This window comes from Filicampus tigris, chromosome 17 (assembly GCF_054856515.1).
Source record: "Filicampus tigris isolate MCC_2025a chromosome 17, RoL_Ftig_1.0, whole genome shotgun sequence".
Taxonomy (NCBI): domain Eukaryota; kingdom Metazoa; phylum Chordata; class Actinopteri; order Syngnathiformes; family Syngnathidae; genus Filicampus; species Filicampus tigris.
Genome location: NC_141233.1, coordinates 1699044 through 1719166, shown reverse-complemented (window position 1 = coordinate 1719166; position 20123 = coordinate 1699044). Strand labels below are relative to the sequence as shown.

General features: G+C 40.7%; 1 protein-coding gene across 1 annotated transcript in view; it reads left to right on the top strand.

Annotated features, from left to right (window-relative positions):
• Positions 1-20123, top strand: part of opcml (opioid binding protein/cell adhesion molecule-like) — a 172838-nt gene that overhangs the window by 71250 nt on the left and 81465 nt on the right. The window contains exon 2 of the mRNA XM_086056956.1: positions 19554-19789. Coding sequence (XP_085913082.1) covers positions 19554-19789 — 236 coding nt within the window. The remainder of the gene's footprint in view (positions 1-19553; positions 19790-20123) is intronic.

The window sequence follows — 20123 nt, the reverse complement described above, 5'->3', positions numbered from 1 at the left end:
GTCTGTTGAGTTTGTTTTTTTCGAGTCTTTGACGTTTAAATTAGAAGGGGGGAAAAAAAATGAAGGGGGAATGTTAAGAGGACTGTGCACTGCCAAAATGTGTATGTCTCCTGTATGACCCTAACAATGTATTGGATTTAGTTAATATTTTTATAGGAGACCCTCTTTGTTTCGATTATTGATTTGTGTGTGTGTGCATATATGTTTACATTTATGCAGATATTGTTTTTTTTTCTCTTCTTTTTGTAAAATAAAAACAATTCGGGAAAAGCAAAATCACTTGTCGTACTAGTAGAACTTGGGCTGTATCTTTGGTTGAAAATTCTCCTGCACAGTTGGGTAACTATTAGTAGTACGTTTGAAGTGTTCAGAGGCAATTTTTGTCATTTGCCCATTTCACCGAGTCCGTTCACATGAACTTTGACTGCCTTGTGACCACGTCACATGCGCGAGGGCCGATTAGAGGGACGGACTAAAATCCACCCCTGCCTTCGCTTAGTCCGATCTTTTTTTAAAAACTTGTCACCCCCTCGTCCTCCGTCCCAAAAATGGGTTTCCAGCTCTGCATTTTTGGTTTACTATCGTCCACTTCTCTCCATTTTGTTTATAATGGAAAAAAAGATTGATCCATTACATGGTTAATACCATAGCAAAGTAATGCAAAACTGCTGTGCTATTCTGTTTCATGTTACAGTATCTAGAAGTACAGGAAGACCAAAACTGTTCTCTCCTTCAGATAAGTTCCAGAAAGTTTTGCCTGAGCATCCTGACAAATTGCTTCTCTTTAGTTATAACAGCATATCATTGATGTGAAGGTCACAGAGAAAGAGGAACAGTCTGGACGCTGACCACGGCACCAACGAGGCAGATCATTATCCTGCTATAAATTATTCAACTGTCTATCCATTTTCTACACAGTCTATCCTGTTCAGGGTCACAGGGAAGCTGGAGTCTGTTCCAGTGGACTTTGGGCCAGATTTGTGATACAACTTGGACTGATCACCAATCAATCACAGGGCACACAGACAGGCTTTCACATTCACATAAACACTGATGAAGAATTTATCGTTTGAGTCTTAAATTAACAAAACACATTTGTTTTCGACTATGGGTGGAAGCCCGCATATGGAAGCTATACAATTACGCAGTACGCATACTTGTAAACTTGTGCGCTGCAACATGATTATTCCCATGGGTTCCAAAAAATATTATTGTGTTATCATTAGAGAAAAGATAGCCTACTCGTAACCAACTGGAGAACGATTGACGATGAAGTGATTCCCTATAACAGACACTGCATCCTGGACCAAATAATCAATGATACAGTATACCTTGATATTTAAAAGACAGAAAAGCCCTTGACTGAATCCAGGTTCAGAAAGCAAGGCCAGGCCGACATCAAAGTGATTAACTCAAAGTGTTGGGAATTCAAATTCCTTCTTTATCATTATGGGGCTACATATGTACTTGCATTTTACCTTAGAAAAGGGACGTACGATGCCCTGAATTCACCCTGGGAATTTGAGACTGGGAGGCCCCCACTGTTAGGGTTGCCAATTCCCTGAAAAATAAATAAGACACAACTCATCGGCAGAGATGGCCGACCTGACTGCCTTCAACTTTCCTTGCGTGACTTTTTTTTGTGTGTGTGAAACAATTTTGAACAATTCAAACCACGAGTTGGCGGCACGTCTGTCTCACACTGCCTTCCTGTGTGGAGTTTGCATGTTCCGTGGTTGCATGGGCCACAGCACTTCTGTGTTTGAAAGTTCAAATGTCACTTTTGTTTTGCTGGAATTACTTAACTTCGCAAATGATCCATTAGTTGTAGAATTGTTACAATTATAATGTAATTGTAATGGCTCAGTGCTCAAAGCATATGAGTGACAATATGCGATTTCATGAGCTATTAGATGTATCTAGTTAATGTTTGAGACATGTATCTCAACTGCAACTATTTATAGAGCACATTAAAATCAACGAAACAACATGCAAAATGTTGTACATAAAGGTTAAGAGAAATAGAACAGAGCAGAAAGCATTTATTGTCATTGTATGGTAGATAGAACTAAACTGGGCTTGTGAAAAGAAGTAAGGAAATAATAATAGTGTCAAACAGATACTACTGACCGCTGCTGACTTTTGCATGAAATGTGATAGTAAAACCTTCTTGCCGAATAATAACTTTTGATCTCGCTTGTAGTTCTGGGTAAGTGTGAAACGTTTTAAAACTCAAAGCCAAGTTCAATTGCTGAAAATAGCAGCCATCACACAGCATAATTTGCCTGGGACATCACGCTTCCTCTTTTATTTTCTTTAGATGATCATTCAGATGGCATTCCGGTAGCTTCAAACAACCACCTGATCTTTCCACCGGAAATGCTTCTGTTTCTTTTATGTTTTTAACGGCAGTTTGCATATTGAAATAGTGCATTACATTACCGTCACCCATTGATGTGAATAGATCGCTGCTTTGTCCTACAACCTAAACCAGGGGTGGGCAACTCCAGTCCTCTAGGGCCACTATCCTGCATGTTTGAGATTGTTCCCTCCGCTAACACACCTGATTCAAATTATCAGCATCGTTTTCAGGCTTCTGCAGAGCTTGCTGGTGAGCTGATCATTTGAATCAGGTTTGTTGGAAGAAGGAAAAATCTAAAACATGTAGGATTGTCGCCCTCGAGAACGGGAGTTGCCCATCCCTGACTGTTCCCGTTTCATAGCGAATGAAAGAATCAATGAATCAATCAATGAATAAATAAACAGCTTTGATTTTCAAATCTAGTCTCATCATCATGTCATCTTCCAAACCGCTTATCCTATACAGGGTCGCGGGGAGTTGCTGGAGCCTGTCCCAGCCGTCAATGGGCGAAGGCAGACTACACCCCGAACTGGTCGCCAGCCAGTCGCAGGGCCAAATCTAGTCTCATTGTGCTCAAACATCTATCTATCTATCTATTAGGGATGGGACCGTATATCGCTCAGGCCAATTATAGGCTCCGCTATTCAGTGTTTTGATGAATTTCGGAATCAGCCTTTTTAAAAAAATCTGATGGCCGATAAATCAATTTAAAACCATGTTAACTTCAAGGAACTATTTATTTCAATTTTCAGTGAACTTTATAAGACATTCTACTGATCCTGGGAACACTCTGCACTTTTTGTTTTTGTTTGAAATCAACAGAGCTGGGCATCGTCCCCCCGTCCCCGAGTTTCCGTCCTCCATATTTAATTGACCCACGTGGTCCCAGCCCGCCCCTCGTCGGCGTCAGCCAATCGGCGTCGAGAATGTAATTTTCACATCACACGCAGGAGCAGACACGCCGCCAAACGGAGAAAAAAAACCTCAAAGAAAAACAACTGACACACACATTTCGGTCATTTTTTAATTTTGGAGGTTTTTATTTGCTATACAAAACCATATGGAACAGAGCTGGACATTTTACAAAAAAATCATAGTCCGTTAATCACCTTCCCCCTGCAGCCGGAGTACCCTTCCGCCGTCCGTTTATCCATTTTGTCCGGGCGGACCAAATAGTTATTGCCTATAGGCCGATCCGACTATCATTTTACACGGGCTTCTGTTAGCGTTTCCGACTACCAACTTCCACAAACTACCAAACAACCTTTTAGCACCCTCTAGGACATTTTGGACCTTTATGTACCTTTGAGGACCTCGTAAGCCTCAAATATCGCCAAGGGAGGGGACCCTCACCGTGGAAATAGATGATTACATAGACGGATAAAAATTGGCTTCCAACTATTCTTAGTCAGACTATTTTTTTAAGATGTATATAGGCACACATAATAATAATAATAATAATAATAATAATAATAATAATAATAATAATAATAATAATAATAATAATAATAATAATAATAATAATAATAATGGTGGCACGGTGGTCGACTGGTTAGCACGTCCGCCTCACAGTTCAGAGGTTGTGGGTTCGATCCCGGCTCCGGCCTCCCTGTGTGGAGTTTGCATGTTCTCCCTGTGCCTGCGTGGGTTTTCTCCGGGTACCCCGGTTTCCTCCCACATTCCAAAAACATGCATGGTAAGTTGATTGGACACTCTAAATTGCTCTTAGGTGTGAGTGTGAGTGTGGATGTTTGTTTGTCTCTGTGTGCCCTGCGATTGGCTGGCAACCAATTCAGGGTGTCCCCCGCCTACTGCCCGTAGACTGCTGGGATAGGCTCCAGCATGCTCCGCGAGCCTTGTAAGGATAAGCGGTATGGATAATGGATGGATGGATAATAATAATAATAATAATAATAATAAATTTAAATATCAACATTATGCAAATCTGAAAAATTGTTCAATAAATATGCTTAAAGACGTTTCAACAAAGTTAATCTTTTAGATCTATCTATCTATCTATCTATCTATCTATCTATCTATCTATCTATCTATCTATCTATCTATCTATCTATCTATCTATCTATGGGCTGTTAAACTTTGGAGATAAATTAACACAATTAACACTCAACTCAGCTTTATTTATGCAGCACTTTAAAATAACCACAGTTGCATACAAAGTGCTCTACGTGGAGCAAAAATTATTCATACAACAACAAAGACAGTTAAAAGAAAAAATTAATTACATCCATCCATCCATCCATTATCTGTACCGCTTCTCCTCACAAGGGTCGCGGGGCGTGCTGGAGCCTATCCCAGCTGTCTTTGGGCAGTAGGCAGGGGACATCCTGAACTGGTTGCCAGCCAATCGCAGGGCACACAGAGACAAACACCCGCACTCACAATCACACCTAGGGGCAATTTAGAGTATCCAATCAACTTAGAATGCATGTTTTTGGAATGTGGGAGGAAACCGGAGTGCCCGGAGAAAACCCACGCAGGCACGGGGAGAACATGCAAACTCCACACAGGGAGGCCGGAGCCGGGATCGAACCCACGACCTCTGAACTGTGAGGCGGACGTGCTAACCAGTCGACCACCGTGCCGCCTAATTAATTACATAAAAACTATAAAAAGCACAAAACACTCAAACAAAACTGAGTCTCATGCTGAGTCAAAAGCCAAATAATAAAAGTGTGTTTTCAGAGTGAGTTTTAAAGAGGAGTTTTAAAGAAGGGTAGAAAGGGGGCTTGCCTAACGTTTAGCGGCAGGTCATTTCAAACAGAGGGACCGGCAACGGAAAAGACTCAATCCCCTCTGAGCCTTTGCTTAGTCCTTGGTACGTCCATTAGCATCTGGTCCGCTGACCCGAGGCGCCGGACAAGTGCATAGGGGCGAGGACCTCAGATAGGTAAGGTGGGGCAAGACCGTTTAAAGCAAGTAAGTAAGTATTCGACCATAATGAAATATTTTCATAACCCTTCTGATGAAACATCGACTTACAACTGGTTGAATGGTACCTGTCTCATGGCCTTAGGGGGTCTGTATTGCTTTTACCGGCACTAGGCAACTTTAAGGAGGAAACCACAAACCCTGCCACACCCAAAAAAAATACTAATGTACTGACTTCTTTACGGTATATGTCACTTCCCCCCTTTCCCCATTCATTACAAAGTCAAAACATTGTTATATTAGATTGTTTAGGCACAATTAGATTCACTACATCATCGCCATTCATTCTAAACAGCCACTGGAAACAGAAATGCAATTCAGTCCAACTACAGGCAAGCGAGAGCTCAGGATTTCATGACATTAACCGCTGGCGCTCATGGGAAATGTGGTGGACTTCACTCAAAACACTACAGCTTTTGTCCACATGGCACCACCATAATCATTCATTCATTCATTATCTCTACCGCTTATCCTCACAAGGGTCGCGGGCATGCTGGAGCCTATCCCAGCTGTCTTTGGGCAGAGGGCGGGGGACACCCTGAATTGGTTGACAGCCAATTGCAGGGCAGACAGAGACAAACAAATAACCACACTCACAATCACACCTAGGGGCAATTTAGAGTGTCCAATCAACTTACCATGCATGTTTTTGGATTGTGGGAGGAAACCGCAGTACCCGGAGGAAACCCGCGCAGGCACGGGGAGAACATGCAAACTCCACGCAGGGAGGCCGGAGCCGGGATCGAACCCATGACCTCTGAACTGTGAGGCAGACTATCTAACCAGTCGACCACCATGCCCCCCGCCATCATAATCAATGAAAACTTAAGGTTACATAGTGTTGCTTCAAAGACTTTTTGAAAACAAACATTCAAAACAATTCAATTTTGATCTTATTTGAATCGTATGTTTCAATGAAGGTCAAAATTGGCTAAACTTCTCTTTTGGGTTGATATTTTTATTTTCCACTCCAGAGGAATGGTGACTTGCCAGTCATGAACCTCATCGCATGGTGTTGATCAGGATTTGAGATGCAGGGATGGAACATACTCACATCCATGGCAGACTGCGGGCCATATCTTAGTGTGACTTTGAGCCTCTTGGACTCGTCAGTCCCTTCCCCTCATGGCCCATCACTGATACCGTGATAGACTTAATATGGATGAAAAAAATGGCTAAAAATAGCACTAAAGTTCGGGCAAACGGGGCTGCCATGGCCACCTGTATCATAATGTGAACAGAGCTTTTGGAGTTTTTTAACCGGATTCAGGTTATGAATTTTAACATTGATGGAACTGAATTTCTGATGGCCTCCTCTGACCCCGCAATGGCAGTATTGAATGACATTATGAGTAATGCTATTCATTTAGTGTGGTCCAGGGGACTGGGCCAGTAGATAATGCAATGAGAACACAGTACTGTCTTTTTATCGAGCCTTTGGCTGTGATTCTGACTTTGCAATGTAATAGTTCACAGGATTTTTTTTCAGTTATTATTGAGACATTGTTCAAACTGCCTCTTCAGTTAATTGGAATTTCCCTCGGGATTAATAAAGTATCTCAACTTTCATCTTTATCGCTCTGTTTGTCTAAATTGAATTTTATTTACACTGCCAACTGCCATCTGATGATTTTTATCATATCCAGTCTGTATGGAGCTCAATGGTTATAGCAGCAAGGGTATGTACAGGATTCATGTTGAGCTTTATCTTTTCATTGAATGCCTCTGAGAGCAGTTGTTTTTTGAATACATTTCAAGCTTTGTTGTGACAAATAGCTAAAATATTAATGCAACGGTGATGTGATACATATCAACTAAAAGGGAATACTCCAGGTAAAGAAAATAATAGTAGAAAGCTGGGTGTGTGGGCAGAATGCAGCGCTATTCATGGAGTTGTCTGTCTGGCATTAAGAATGCAGAGCTGATACTTAAAAGAACATGGTCCTCAAAGTTTTGCAGAAAATACAGGTGTTTGAAATGTAATATGTATAGTTTATTATTGGTGACATTTCATGTCGTTTCCAGGTACGCAATTTGTTAACTGTCGTAACTACAACTTGCGCTGCAAAGTCAATGCTTTTAACAAATATTTTGCCAACATTGCCAATCATCTTCCATGGAATATGTGTGGCTATGACTCGTAAATTTGTATTATTTAAAATTATATTTTTTATTTTTGGTTGAAATCCTGAGGGGAATTTTCTTAAGTTATATGGACATCAATTTCACACAGATTTTTGCATTCACCTGAAGCAGTAGATTTTGTGGGCTTGTGGGCAAGGGAGAGTTCAGTGCTATACAGTAGTTTGGTGCTTTGCTCAAAAGCTTCTCGCCAGTTATTCCCAATCTTTTTGGTATATATTGGGCTAAAAACCTACAGTCAAAAGATTATCGCCACTAATTCCCAATCTTTTTGGTATATATTGGGCTAAAAACCTACAGTTCACAAGAAGCAATGCCAATTAAGTGTTCCCTCCCGTATGCTGTTCTCCATCTTTTTTTGACATGCCTTTCTTGGAATATTTCATGTTGTTTCATTTCTATTTTGCAAGGTGGTAGTTAACATGGCAACAGCAGTGATTACAAACTTTATAGACACCCATATTGCATGTGCATACATCTGAATCACTCTGAATCACTGCCTCAAAGTAAACAGGTTGCAGGTTTGTGCTTTTATGGTTTCTACACAGATATCGTCTTTCCATCTCAGCTTATTGTTCCAAAAATATTCACAGAATTTTTTTGGGGAGAAATGCAGATTCCTTGAATGATTTGGCTTATTAAGTCTCTGCAACATTTAACTAGTAATCATGGGTATGAAATGACAAAAGAGACTCAAATTATTTAGTTGTAAACATGAATCTTTTGATTGTACAGTATAATGAGAGAACATTTACAGTACATGGTTTTAGTGCATTTTAAGTGCCAGCAGTAAGACCACGCATCCGTAGATCATGTTTATTGGAGCCTTAACTGTTTTTATGAGCTACGGATAGGAAGTCCTGCAATTTGCATTTACAATGTGGTCATCTTGTCTGATGATGAAAATGAATGCTATAATAAAAGCATTCTTGCTTCGGGGGAAAAAATGATTTTAATTCTGAGAGGGTTTAATAAGTGTAGAAGGTGCTGTTTACATCAGTGAGTTTCAATTGGTGGGTTGGGCTATAAAAGTGGGTCATGGACAACTAGTGAAATATTAAAAGGTATTTGTGATCATCTATCCATCCATTATCCAATCCGTTTATCATTACAAGGGTCGCGGGCGTGCTGGCGCCTATCCCAGCTGTCCTTGGGCAGTGGGCGGGGTACACCCTGAATTGGTTGCCAGCCAATCGCAGGGCACACAGAGACAAACAAACATACACACTCACGATCACACCTAGGGGCAATTTAGAGAGATCAATTAACCTATCATGCATGTTTTTGGAATGTGGGAGGAAACCGGAGTACCCGGAGAAAACCCACGCAGGCACGGGGAGAACATGCAAACTCCACACAGGAAGGCCGGAGCCGGAATCGAACCCAAACCCTCTGCACTGTGAGGCGGATGTGCTAACCAGTCGTCCATCATGCCGTATTTGTGTTCTATTTTTCCTTATAATACAGAGATGTAGGGTATCAGAGATAGTAAGACACAGAGAGGACTCAAAAAGTCATCATTGTTGTCATAAAATACATATCGTCGTTGTCGAATCCTCGTTCTGTCAAAATGACAGTAAGTAAAAAAAAAAAAAAAAAACGCCAGCTTGTTTGAGTGCAGGCACCACTTCGTTCACATTGTATTACACCTTATATTGCTATTTCTCACTCAGGTCAACATAATACTATATATCTAAAAAGTACATTCAATCGCTAATTTAACACTGGCATTGATTAAGATCACGAAACACGAAGCCACCGGCAGGTGAGTACTTCACAGTCCGTGATCATGTGAAGCACCCGCGGTGCAAAAAGCCTTTGAAAACGTCACAAAAGCAAACATCTGCCCTACAACATCTTCACAAACGCCTAAAAGGTCTAAAGCCATGAGTGATGCAAAAAATAAAACAATAAGCCAACTAACCCCCATCTATTAAGTGAATATTAACAAAGGTGTGTATTTTACTCAATTTGCCGATCTGTTTAGCGCAATCCGTCTGCAGTGTGAATACACTTCTGCCACCTGTCTTTTTGTCAAGCCAGATCAAATAGTAATCGCCTATCGTCGTCCGGTCGGTGTATTATTTCAAATGTGGTTCGGCCGCGCTTTCGACGAGCAATTTCTCCCCCCACTGAGTGAAATGTGACCCACCCCACGGCCGGACTAAATACGTCCCCTTTTAGGACCCAGTAGACACAACATTTAAAATTTTACAGTAAATAAAAAAACTGTTTAACTCTAGCTACAAGTTTGTGTTGCAAACAAACAAAGTGGCTGATAGATGTTATGGTTAGCAAAGTGCTTTTGGAGGTACTAATCTACATATCAAACAGAAATTGTGTCTTGTACACGTGATTATCACTGCAGCATGCAAGAAAGCTAGTGTGATGCAAACACAACTCCAGCGGCATTTAAACAGCCTCTCTCTCTGGGCTTGAGAGATGGAGCCAAAGCAATTACAAATGCCATAGGTGTCTTTATAGCACAATCATTCAGACTGATCAAACTGCCACTGTAGCCTTTTGTACTACTAATTTTCTGAAAGGAAAGCAAATTATGTTGAACTTTCCTCAAAAGAAAAGATCATTGCTGAGAAACATTGAATTTTTCGTTTGTTACTATTTTATACATGCAGTTGTCCTTTGAACATGCAGGGTTATTTAGGATTGACTGTAATATACAGTAGGGACTATTTCAGGGGCTATTTGTACTGTGCGAGTCCAGCAAAATACCAAAAGAAAGAAAAACTAAGCCTATATGCACAGTTCGATTACAATGTGTGGTAGACTTGCTCTGGGCACAAAAACAGGGCCCATAGAATCTGCAGCATGTCTTGCGTTGTACTCAGGGCCTCCTCCCGGTGGAAGGTGGTGACACCTCCACAAGGAGGCGTGCAGGAGGCATCTTCGTCAGATGCCCAAGCCACCTCATCTGGCTCATCTCCTATGCGCACAGTTGCGGCACTTTGCGCTATACTTGCGCTGGGCATAAAAGTAGAGCCCATAAAATCAATCAATCAATCACATTTTATTTATATAGCACTTTTCATACATAAAAATGCAACTCAAAGTGCTTTAAAACATTCAAAGCAAAACATAGAATTATCTTCAATCAAAAGAAAAGATAAATTATTTAAAAGTTGTTGAAAGCCAAACTAAAAAGGTGTGTCTTGAGCTTCCTCTTAAAAATATCAACAGTCTCTGCAGACCTGACATCCTCTGGCAGGCTATTCCAAAGGTGAGGACCAAAATGGCTGAATGCAGCCTCGCCATGCATTTTGGTCCTCACCCTTGGAATAAATAAAAGGCCGGCGCCAGAGGACCTCAGGATCCGCGAGGGCTGGTATGATAAAAGCAAATCAGATAAATAAGATGGCCCAAGACCATTAACACATTTATAAACTAATAAAAGTACTTTAAAATCGATCCTGAAACACACAGGGAGCCAATGCAGCAATTTCAAAACTGGCGTAATGTGCTCCCGCCCTCTGAATATCTACAGTACTTAGGCAGGGATATCAACAATGCACACACACACATACTTTTAAATAAAGGCAGGACGCCAAATGTTTTCGTTCTAATGGCCATTTTCATGTGAAGACATTCTCAAGCACCAAAATAAAAACAAATGTTTAAAAATATCACTCATAGGTACACTTCAACAAGCCGTGGCCACTTGTATTCCAACAAGTATTGATTACTATTATGTCAGTAGGACACTGTGCAGTGGCATGGCGTTATCCATTCATCCATTTTCTGAACCACTTATCCTCACTAGGTGGGAGAGCATTCAATAAAGTTGTCTAACGCCTGGTTCACACGGCAGGATGTTAAACTTGTCGGCCGACTTCCAAACTCGCAGAGACCCCACACGTGACGAGAAAAAAATCACGCATATTACAGTTTTGAATGTACCATGTGTGGTGTGCATCCACACGGCAAGATCAACACATCACACACGAACTCCATTCATTCACAGATATTCTCACGTCAGATGGGAAATCTTCCAAAATCCCTCGAGATTGAACGAGACTTGAACAAACAAGAGTGAACAAACATGGCGGATGAAAAGACAGAAGGTGACTTGTCGTGTCTTGACGATGACGCTAGTTTGCAGATTATTTTTAGTGGAAAAAATGACACAAAATAAAAAGACAGTTGCGCCATGACTGTTTTCATTTTTTTTATTCTTTTTCTTCGCCGCCCTGGCACATCGCTTTCTGATTGGCTGTACGTCACTGTCAATTGGCTGCATGCTTGTTTGTCCTCGGGGCACAGCACACACGATGCGAAGTCAGGCCAAAAAAATCCAACATGTTGAATATCCCCGAGTTGAGGTTGGACATCCTTCCAAGCGGCCGAGATCTGGCTGAGGACACCACACACAGCAGGATTATTTGATAAGATTATCTCTGGAGCCATTACGAGTCGGCCCCGATTTACGATTGTCGGGTGGGGAGATTCTGAGCTAAAATCGGGATGATTATCCTGCCGTGTGAACCAGGCTTTAGTTGTAGTCTGCACATTATTGGACATCATAATCTGGCGATGAAACTTCCCTTTCTGCCACAGTTAGGTTCAAGTACAATTTCACTTAAGTGTGGGGAATCTGAGGTAGCTGTATCTAGGTATCTGAGGTCTGTGTAGCCAGGTTGCCGTGATTAATAAAATGCAACAGCCGCAAACCTAACGAATTCCAATTACAGTAGGTGCGGAGTTTGAGTGGCCATAGCCCATCTCGGCAGTCCCGCTTTTGTTTGTTGCTCAATCTCTCCAGCATCCCGGCCCTCCAACGGCTGCCTGAAGCCGCCACCCCCAAGGCGGGTCCAACCTTGTTGTGATTGTACAGCATCGTATGTAACCTCGGTGGGGAGCCAGGTCCACTCTGAAGGATCTTTTTGCGACCTGTTTTTCCATGATTATTTCCTGTTATCTTATATCAGGGGTGTCAAATTCCGATGCTCGAGGGCTGCTTTGCTGCATGGTTTCAATCTCTCCCTGCTGAAACACACCAGATTCAAATGATCAGATCATCAGCAAGCTCTGCAGGTGCCTGATAATGTTCATGATCATTATCACCGGATGTTGACCCCCCTGTCTTATACCTTGTGCCATCACCAGTTGATAATAGCCAACCCCAACCTAGTCCCGGTTGCTCTCATTTTGGTCGTTATTTTTCTTTTTCTATTTTCTTCATTTCTTTCTTTCTTTCTTTTTTTTGCATATGAAGAAGAGTTCAAACTTGACTTGACTAGTGAATTACCTTGAATTACCTAGTGAATAATATTACCGTATTTTCCGGACTGTAAGTCGCTCCGGAGTACAAGTCGCACCAGCCATAAAATGCATAATAAAGCGTAAAAAAACATATACGTCGCACTGGAGTACAAGTCGCATTTTGGGAGGAAATTGTGCGCTTAGTACACATCATTTCCACCGAGCTATGATGCTACATGTAGCATACAAGAAAGTTACGGTAAGATAACTAAATTCACCAAAACAGTTGTAGATCGATTAAATAAGTCTTTTATTTATCCCGGACCAAGTAGAATGTTTCCAAGTCTCCAAAAGTATTAATGTATTCGGTCGTAATTATGTCTTCGTCTCTGTGCCGAGTGTGCTCCTCCTTACGTGTGTGGCTGCATGATGCAATACCCCAGCCATAGGCAGGCAACTGCCTGTTTGTGGTTCATTCATGTTCAACCATTGCCTGTAAGTAACTTAGACAATTGTGTGTAATGAGCATGCAACATTTATATCGGAGCTGAATTGTGGCTGATTGTACTGTGTTGTTGACTGAACATACTAATTGCTATCGCTAATGCTAATCACGGTTGCTAATATTTAGCATGTCTGCCTGTTTGTGGTTCATTCGTGTTCAACCATCGCCTGAAACTAACTTAGACAATTGTGTGTAATGACATCTATATACGAGTTGAATTGTGGATGATTGTAGGTTGTTGACTGAACATACTAATCACTATCACTAATGCTAATCGTGATCGCTACTCGTTAGCATAGGCTCATCTTGTTCATGTCTATGAAAATACATGTGTGTGTAATGCATAGCTTGATAGTATTTTCTGTTTCTTGTGCAGCTTCACAATATAAACAGACAACTTCGCTGCACACCTAGAGTCTGTGGAGTTTGTTTGTGACTGTTTAGCTGTTTGGATAAGCTGGCTTCATCGACTAGCAAAGCCTGTTAGTTTGACAAAACATTAGACTAACTGTTTAAATTATTCATGCATTTTGATAGCTTTTAGGATGTATCTTACGTTTCTTTATGTTGGTTACAATAAAATGTGAAATGATATAGAAGTAATTGTCATGGCTTGTTAGTGCTGACTAGTGTTTATGATGTTTTGTCTCACTCTGCAGGTGATTTAGCGCTTAAGTGCCTGCATAGGGAGGCAAAACATAAGTCACAAGTCAGCACAAACAATTCATGACAGTAATGTGTTAATAATTTCACACATAAGTCGCTCCAGAGTATAAATCGCACCCCCGGCCAAACTATGAAAAAAAAAAAACCCTGCGACTTATAGTCCGGAAAGTACGTTAAGCCCCCAGGTGGACTGGGGTCAAAGCTAAAACAATGGTAACCCGGTTATACATATAAACATGCTAACCAACACTCTAAGCAACGAACACTCTAAGCAACGAACAGCCTAACAATTCATATCAAATTCTGAAGTTATTCAGTGAAGGCAATTTGGAGGCAAATTGATTTTGCAGAAGCCACCACTTCAGGAATCTGTGGGAAACTGCATTCTGCTTGATTACCAGGGGATTTCAAATGACAAGTTCATAAAATAGGACACATGCTGTGCAAAATAAAGCTAATAAATATTGGTGAAAGTACCACATCCTTAAGTGCACCTTAGTGCGTAAATATAACACATTTGCTATCTGTATTGTCACTGTCTGATTGACCGATTTCCTTGGTTATGCAAATATGTTTTAACGTGGTTAAAACTACAAAATATATTTAAGTTAATTATATATTTAAAAATGTTAACAAATAGAAATATGAATACAAGACAATAAATTAGTGACTTAAAATGGTCTGTTATGAATTAATTGTGTAAAATATGTCCAGTGCAGTGAGAAGATTGCACAATGCTCTCTTTTTTCCCCCACAACCAATAGTGGTGACTCATTTAGAAGCTGGAATGTGTTGGTTGAAAATGTATAAATGTTGCAGTGGTAGTGGTCAATCCCTTATTTCTTATGCCCAAGATCAGTTTCATTGTAAAGTTGGTGTAATTCAGTGATTGGTTTTGAGGATTTGGATTTTCCTTATTTGTAAGGCCACCTATAAAGTTTCTGACATTGGATTTGCACTGCTTGGTTCAAGTGACTAGATTTTTTGCTTGTTTTAGTTATGATAACTAAAAATCTCAATGTCAGGAAAGATGTTATTTTAATAGTGGAATTGTGAGTAAGAAGTGGAAAGTAAGACATGGAAAGAATGCGTGGACAGAGACATTTAGACTGCGTTCAGGAAGTGTGCATGGTAATTTTGTTTATCTATCCATCTATCTATCTATCTATCTATCTATATATATATATATATATATATATATATATATATATGTATATATGTATATATATATATATATATATATATATATATATATATATATATATATATATATCTATCTATATATATATATATATATATATATATATATATATATATATATATATATATATATAGCTACAACACGCCACGGACACTCAGGTGGATTTTAGATGTTTCTTTATTGGAACACTGCAACGCAGTATGGTGGGAGCAATGGTGAAGTCGCATTCAGTCTGTGATAGTCATCACTGTGCACACTTCTGCACACGCTCTGACTTAAGATATAAACAAATTATATCTGATCTCATAAAACAAAATTGACTGAATACTTTGAAGCAGATGTAACGCCTCCTCTACTCTAAAGCTTTTTTTTTCAAGATACATGTATAAATCATGGTGACCAGCAGCCTTTATCAATGCAGCCGCTGGTTGCTATGGAAACCTTAATCACGCGATCCAAAAAATTGACGGCTTCAAAAAGGGGTTGGATTAACTTCGAAAATAACGCACTCAATTGACAGCCCTAATATATATCTATCTATATCTATATATATATATGTTTGAGTTATTTGAGCAAATCCTTTATTAGAGAGAAGTCAACCCAAACGCATTATTTTTCAAGAATATGCTCTATGCAAGCCCACTAGTTGAAACAAGGCATTCTGTAAATATTGCGTTTGTGGAATAAGAGTTAATTCACCTGTTTTTAGCCATCACTGACCATTTTGTCACGTTTGTCAATTGAAAATGACATCACAGTTGCTCAGGGCTCAGGTAACGACCATTCACAGCTCACTTGTTTTCTGAAACTGAGCCATGATTGGTTGTTATTTGCCCCCTCGGGGCATCTGTGATGTCATTTTCAGTCGACAGAAGTGATAAAATGGCCGACCCCTGAGATGGAGAGATTTTGCTGCTTGACTCATATTCAAGAAGGGGGCCTGCATATTCTTTAAAAAAATGTTTGGGTTGACTGCCCCTTCAGTTGAAAAAACAAACATTGGATTCAAGTCACACAAACAGCCCCTCAGCATTCAAACACACACACATGCACACGTGTCCGCGCACGCACACACACAATCATTTACATTGATGTTGTTCTGACAGATATATTTATTGTTTCTTGAGGGTGACTTGTTGCTCAAGCGCCGCTTGGTTTTCTGGACTGTGCTTAAAATTGGACGACCTGGATATACGAGATCAGTCATTTTTACGGATGTCACTTTTATCGCCCTCTGGCAATGACTTCATCAACTAAAAAGATTATTACTCGCTGCTCGAGTGTCTGATAAAGGTATTTTGTTTATTAATATTCTGTTCTGGTATATTTTAATGTAAATTGTGTCAGATAAATGAATGAGAAACAGTTGGTGGACCGCTGAGATTGTCCAGTGCGTTATATAATACAGCTGCTTTGGAGCAAACGGCATATTATTATGTATTTATTATTTTTCTAAAATGCTGCAATATTGTTTTGTGAATATGTATCTTTATTATATTGTGCTTAAGTATTTATTCCTTTTTGATTTGGTTTGGTACGGCGCCGAAGAAAGGAGAGAGAGAGAGATGAATTAGAGCGAGGCTGTTCATATCTGAATAAAGACGCAACAAAACACTGACCTGCCGTGTCGGTTGACTTTAGCAAGGAAGATGCCAGAAGAAATACATAAAGTCAAACATATACTGTAACCCGCCATACCACAGCCTCTGAAGATAAGGAAGAACAACTTTTAAGGGTTACACTACCAACAACGTGCGTCACGACTATCACAGGGGTAGGGGGACTCAGCCGTGCATGTGTAAGCCGAGCAAGTCATCCTCATCGTCAGTATTTTGAAGAAGCAGATGTAACGCCTCCTATCAATGCAGCTGCCAGTTGCTATGGAAACCTTAATCACACGATCAAAATTGACGGCGTCAAAAGGGGGTTGGATTAACGCCAAAAATAAAGTGCTAAACTGACACCCCTAATATATATATATATATATATATATATATATATATATATATATATATATATATATATATATATCCATCCATCCATTATCTGTACCGCTTCTCCTCACAAGGGTCGCGGGGCGTGCTGGAGCCTATCCCAGCTGTCTTTGGGCAGTAGGCGGGGGACACCCTGAACTGGTTGCCAGCCAATCGCAGGGCACACAGAGACAAACATCCGCACTCACAATCACACCTAGGGGCAATTTAGAGTATCCAATCAACTTACCATGCATGTTTTTGGAATGTGGGAGGAAACCGGAGTGCCCGGAGAAAACTCACGCAGGCACGGGGAGAACATGCACACAGGGAGGCCGGAGCCGGGATCGAACCCACAACCTCTGAACTGTGAGGCGGACGTGCTAACCAGTCGACCACCGTGCCGCCCATATATATATATATATATATATATATATATATATTAGGGATGGGACGGCACGGTGGTTGACTGGTTAGCACGTCACAGCCTCAGACCTCACAGTTCAGAGGTCGTGGGTTCGATCCCGGCTCCGGCCTTCCTGTGTGGAGTTTGCATGTTCTCCCAATGCCTGCGTGAGTTTTCTCCGGGTACTCCGGTTTCCTCCCACACTCCAAAAATATGCATGGTAAGTTGAATGGACTCTCTAAATTGCCCCTAGGTGTGATTGTGAGTGTGGATGTTTGTCTCTATGTGTCCTGCGATTGGCTGGCAATCTATTCAGGGTGTCCCCCGCCTACTGCCTGAAGACAGCTGGGATAGGCTCCAGCACGCCCCGCGACCCTTTTGAGGAGAAGCGGTATCGATAATGGATGGATGGATATTAGGGATGTGCGCGACTAGTCGTTTAATCGTTTAACCGTCTATGATGTATTAAACGGTTAGTATTTTACTAGTTGGTTAAACACTGCATTAAGAATCACGCATCTTGTTCCTCACGCCTCCGCCTCTGTGAAAAAGCTGAGCGCCAAGAGAGAGAATTGCTCCCCTCCACCCCGCCCACACGCACACATAGTAGGGGTCGGGGACACTAAGTTTGGGGAAGAAAAGTAAATTCTGTCGAAGCTACCATGAAAAACAACGGCACTGTTTGGCAGTATTTTGATACAGCAGATTACAACATCTGTCGTCAAAGCTGTTTGTAGGTTTTGTAAGCATAAACTCGCTTACAACCACTCTCTCGGGGCGATGAGAAACCACATCCAAAGTACATCTCGATGTGAACTTGCAAGTCGATGGCAGCGGGGCCAGTCAGACGAGCATGAGAGCGTTTGTTCCAGCCAGGCGCTGCGATGCTCACCGCACAGCAAAGATTACCCAACTAAATTGTAAAATGACGCGATATGCTGCCGCTTTCTTTTGTTGAGGGCATACGGTTCGAAAAAATTAATGCCGTATATCGAGCCTGAGAAGGCTACGTGGTGCCAAGTCGCCAAACAATAACGCCCCAACTCGAGAGTAGCCATAACCAAATGAAAGAGTAGATACTACGAGCATTTGAGTGGGTCAGCTATGTGGCCAATGCCTTAACTACAGACGGATGGACGTCCATAGCCACCGAATCGTACATGACTATAATATGTATAACGTATGTGGACGAAATACATCGCATCTTTGTGCATGACATGCGCCTTGGAGGAAAGACACACAGCTGAAAACTTGGCTGCTCTCCTGCGGAGTGTGATGGGTACGTGGGCACGAGAAAATAAAGCCGTCTCCTGTGTGCATGATAATGCACACATATATACATATATATATATATATATATATATATATATATATATATATATATATACACATATATATATATATACACATACATATATATATATATATATATATATACATATATACATATATATACATATATATACATATATACATATATATATATATATATATATATATATATATATATATATATATATATATATATATATATATATATATATATGTATATATGTGTGCATTATCATGCACACAGGAGACGTGCACACATTTTCCATACCGCTTATCCTCACAAGGGTCGCGGGGAGTGCTGGAGCCTATCCCAGCTGTATTCATGCAGTAGGCGGGGGACACCCCGAATTGGTTGCCAGCCAATCGCAGGGCACACAGAGACAAACAAACATCTGCACTCATACTTAGGGGCAATTTAGAGTGTCCAATTAACCTACCATGCATGTTTTTGGTATGTGGGAGGAAACCAGAGTACCCGGAGAAAACCGACGCAGGCACGGGGAGAACATGCAAACTCCACACACTGAGGCCGAGTCTGGATTCGAACCCACGACCTCTGCACTGTGAGGTGGACATGCTAACCAGTCGATCACCGTGCCACGAAGCTGTCACATTGCTTAAATACCAAACATGTGGAAATCTTATTTCTTCCCTTCAAAACAAGTGGAAAATATGCGATCAGTTTATAAATGTGATTTTCCAGTATATGATGTATTAACAATGATATACTTGTTTTTTCCCCATCTATAAGAGACCTACCTGTGTATTAACATTTTTATTTTATTTCTATTTTTTTACAGATGCAGTGTGGACAGTAAAGTGTCAAGAGTGGCATGGCTGAATCGCACAACTATTCTTTTTGCCGGAAAAGAAAAATGGTCTCTGGACTCTCGTGTCACTCTGATGGAAAATACAGCAATCACGGAATACAGCATCGAGATCCAAAATGTTGATATACATGATGAGGGACCCTATGCCTGCTCCATCCTCACGAATAACAAACCAAAATCCACAAAAGTGTATCTCATTGTTCAAGGTAAAACCCTTTTAGTTTAACATTATTTGTTGCTGAAGGTCCAAAAGTCACCAGAGTCCTCTGGTGTGATACTTTATCCCTAAAAAAGTTTTTCTGGAACCAGTAGTTTTTAAAATAATAATGGCTATTCTGTAGATGGATCAAGTTTTACAAAGTTTAATTTAATCTCAGTGGAATTCATTACTGCAGATTAATTGGAATTATGTTATTTTAAAACTAAGTTTCATTGTCCAGTGGGTGTAATTCCATGATTGGTATATTCTGCAAACTTCAGGAATTTGACAGCTGGATGCATTAAGGTTCAGTCTTCCATGTAGGCAGAGACGAGGAATGT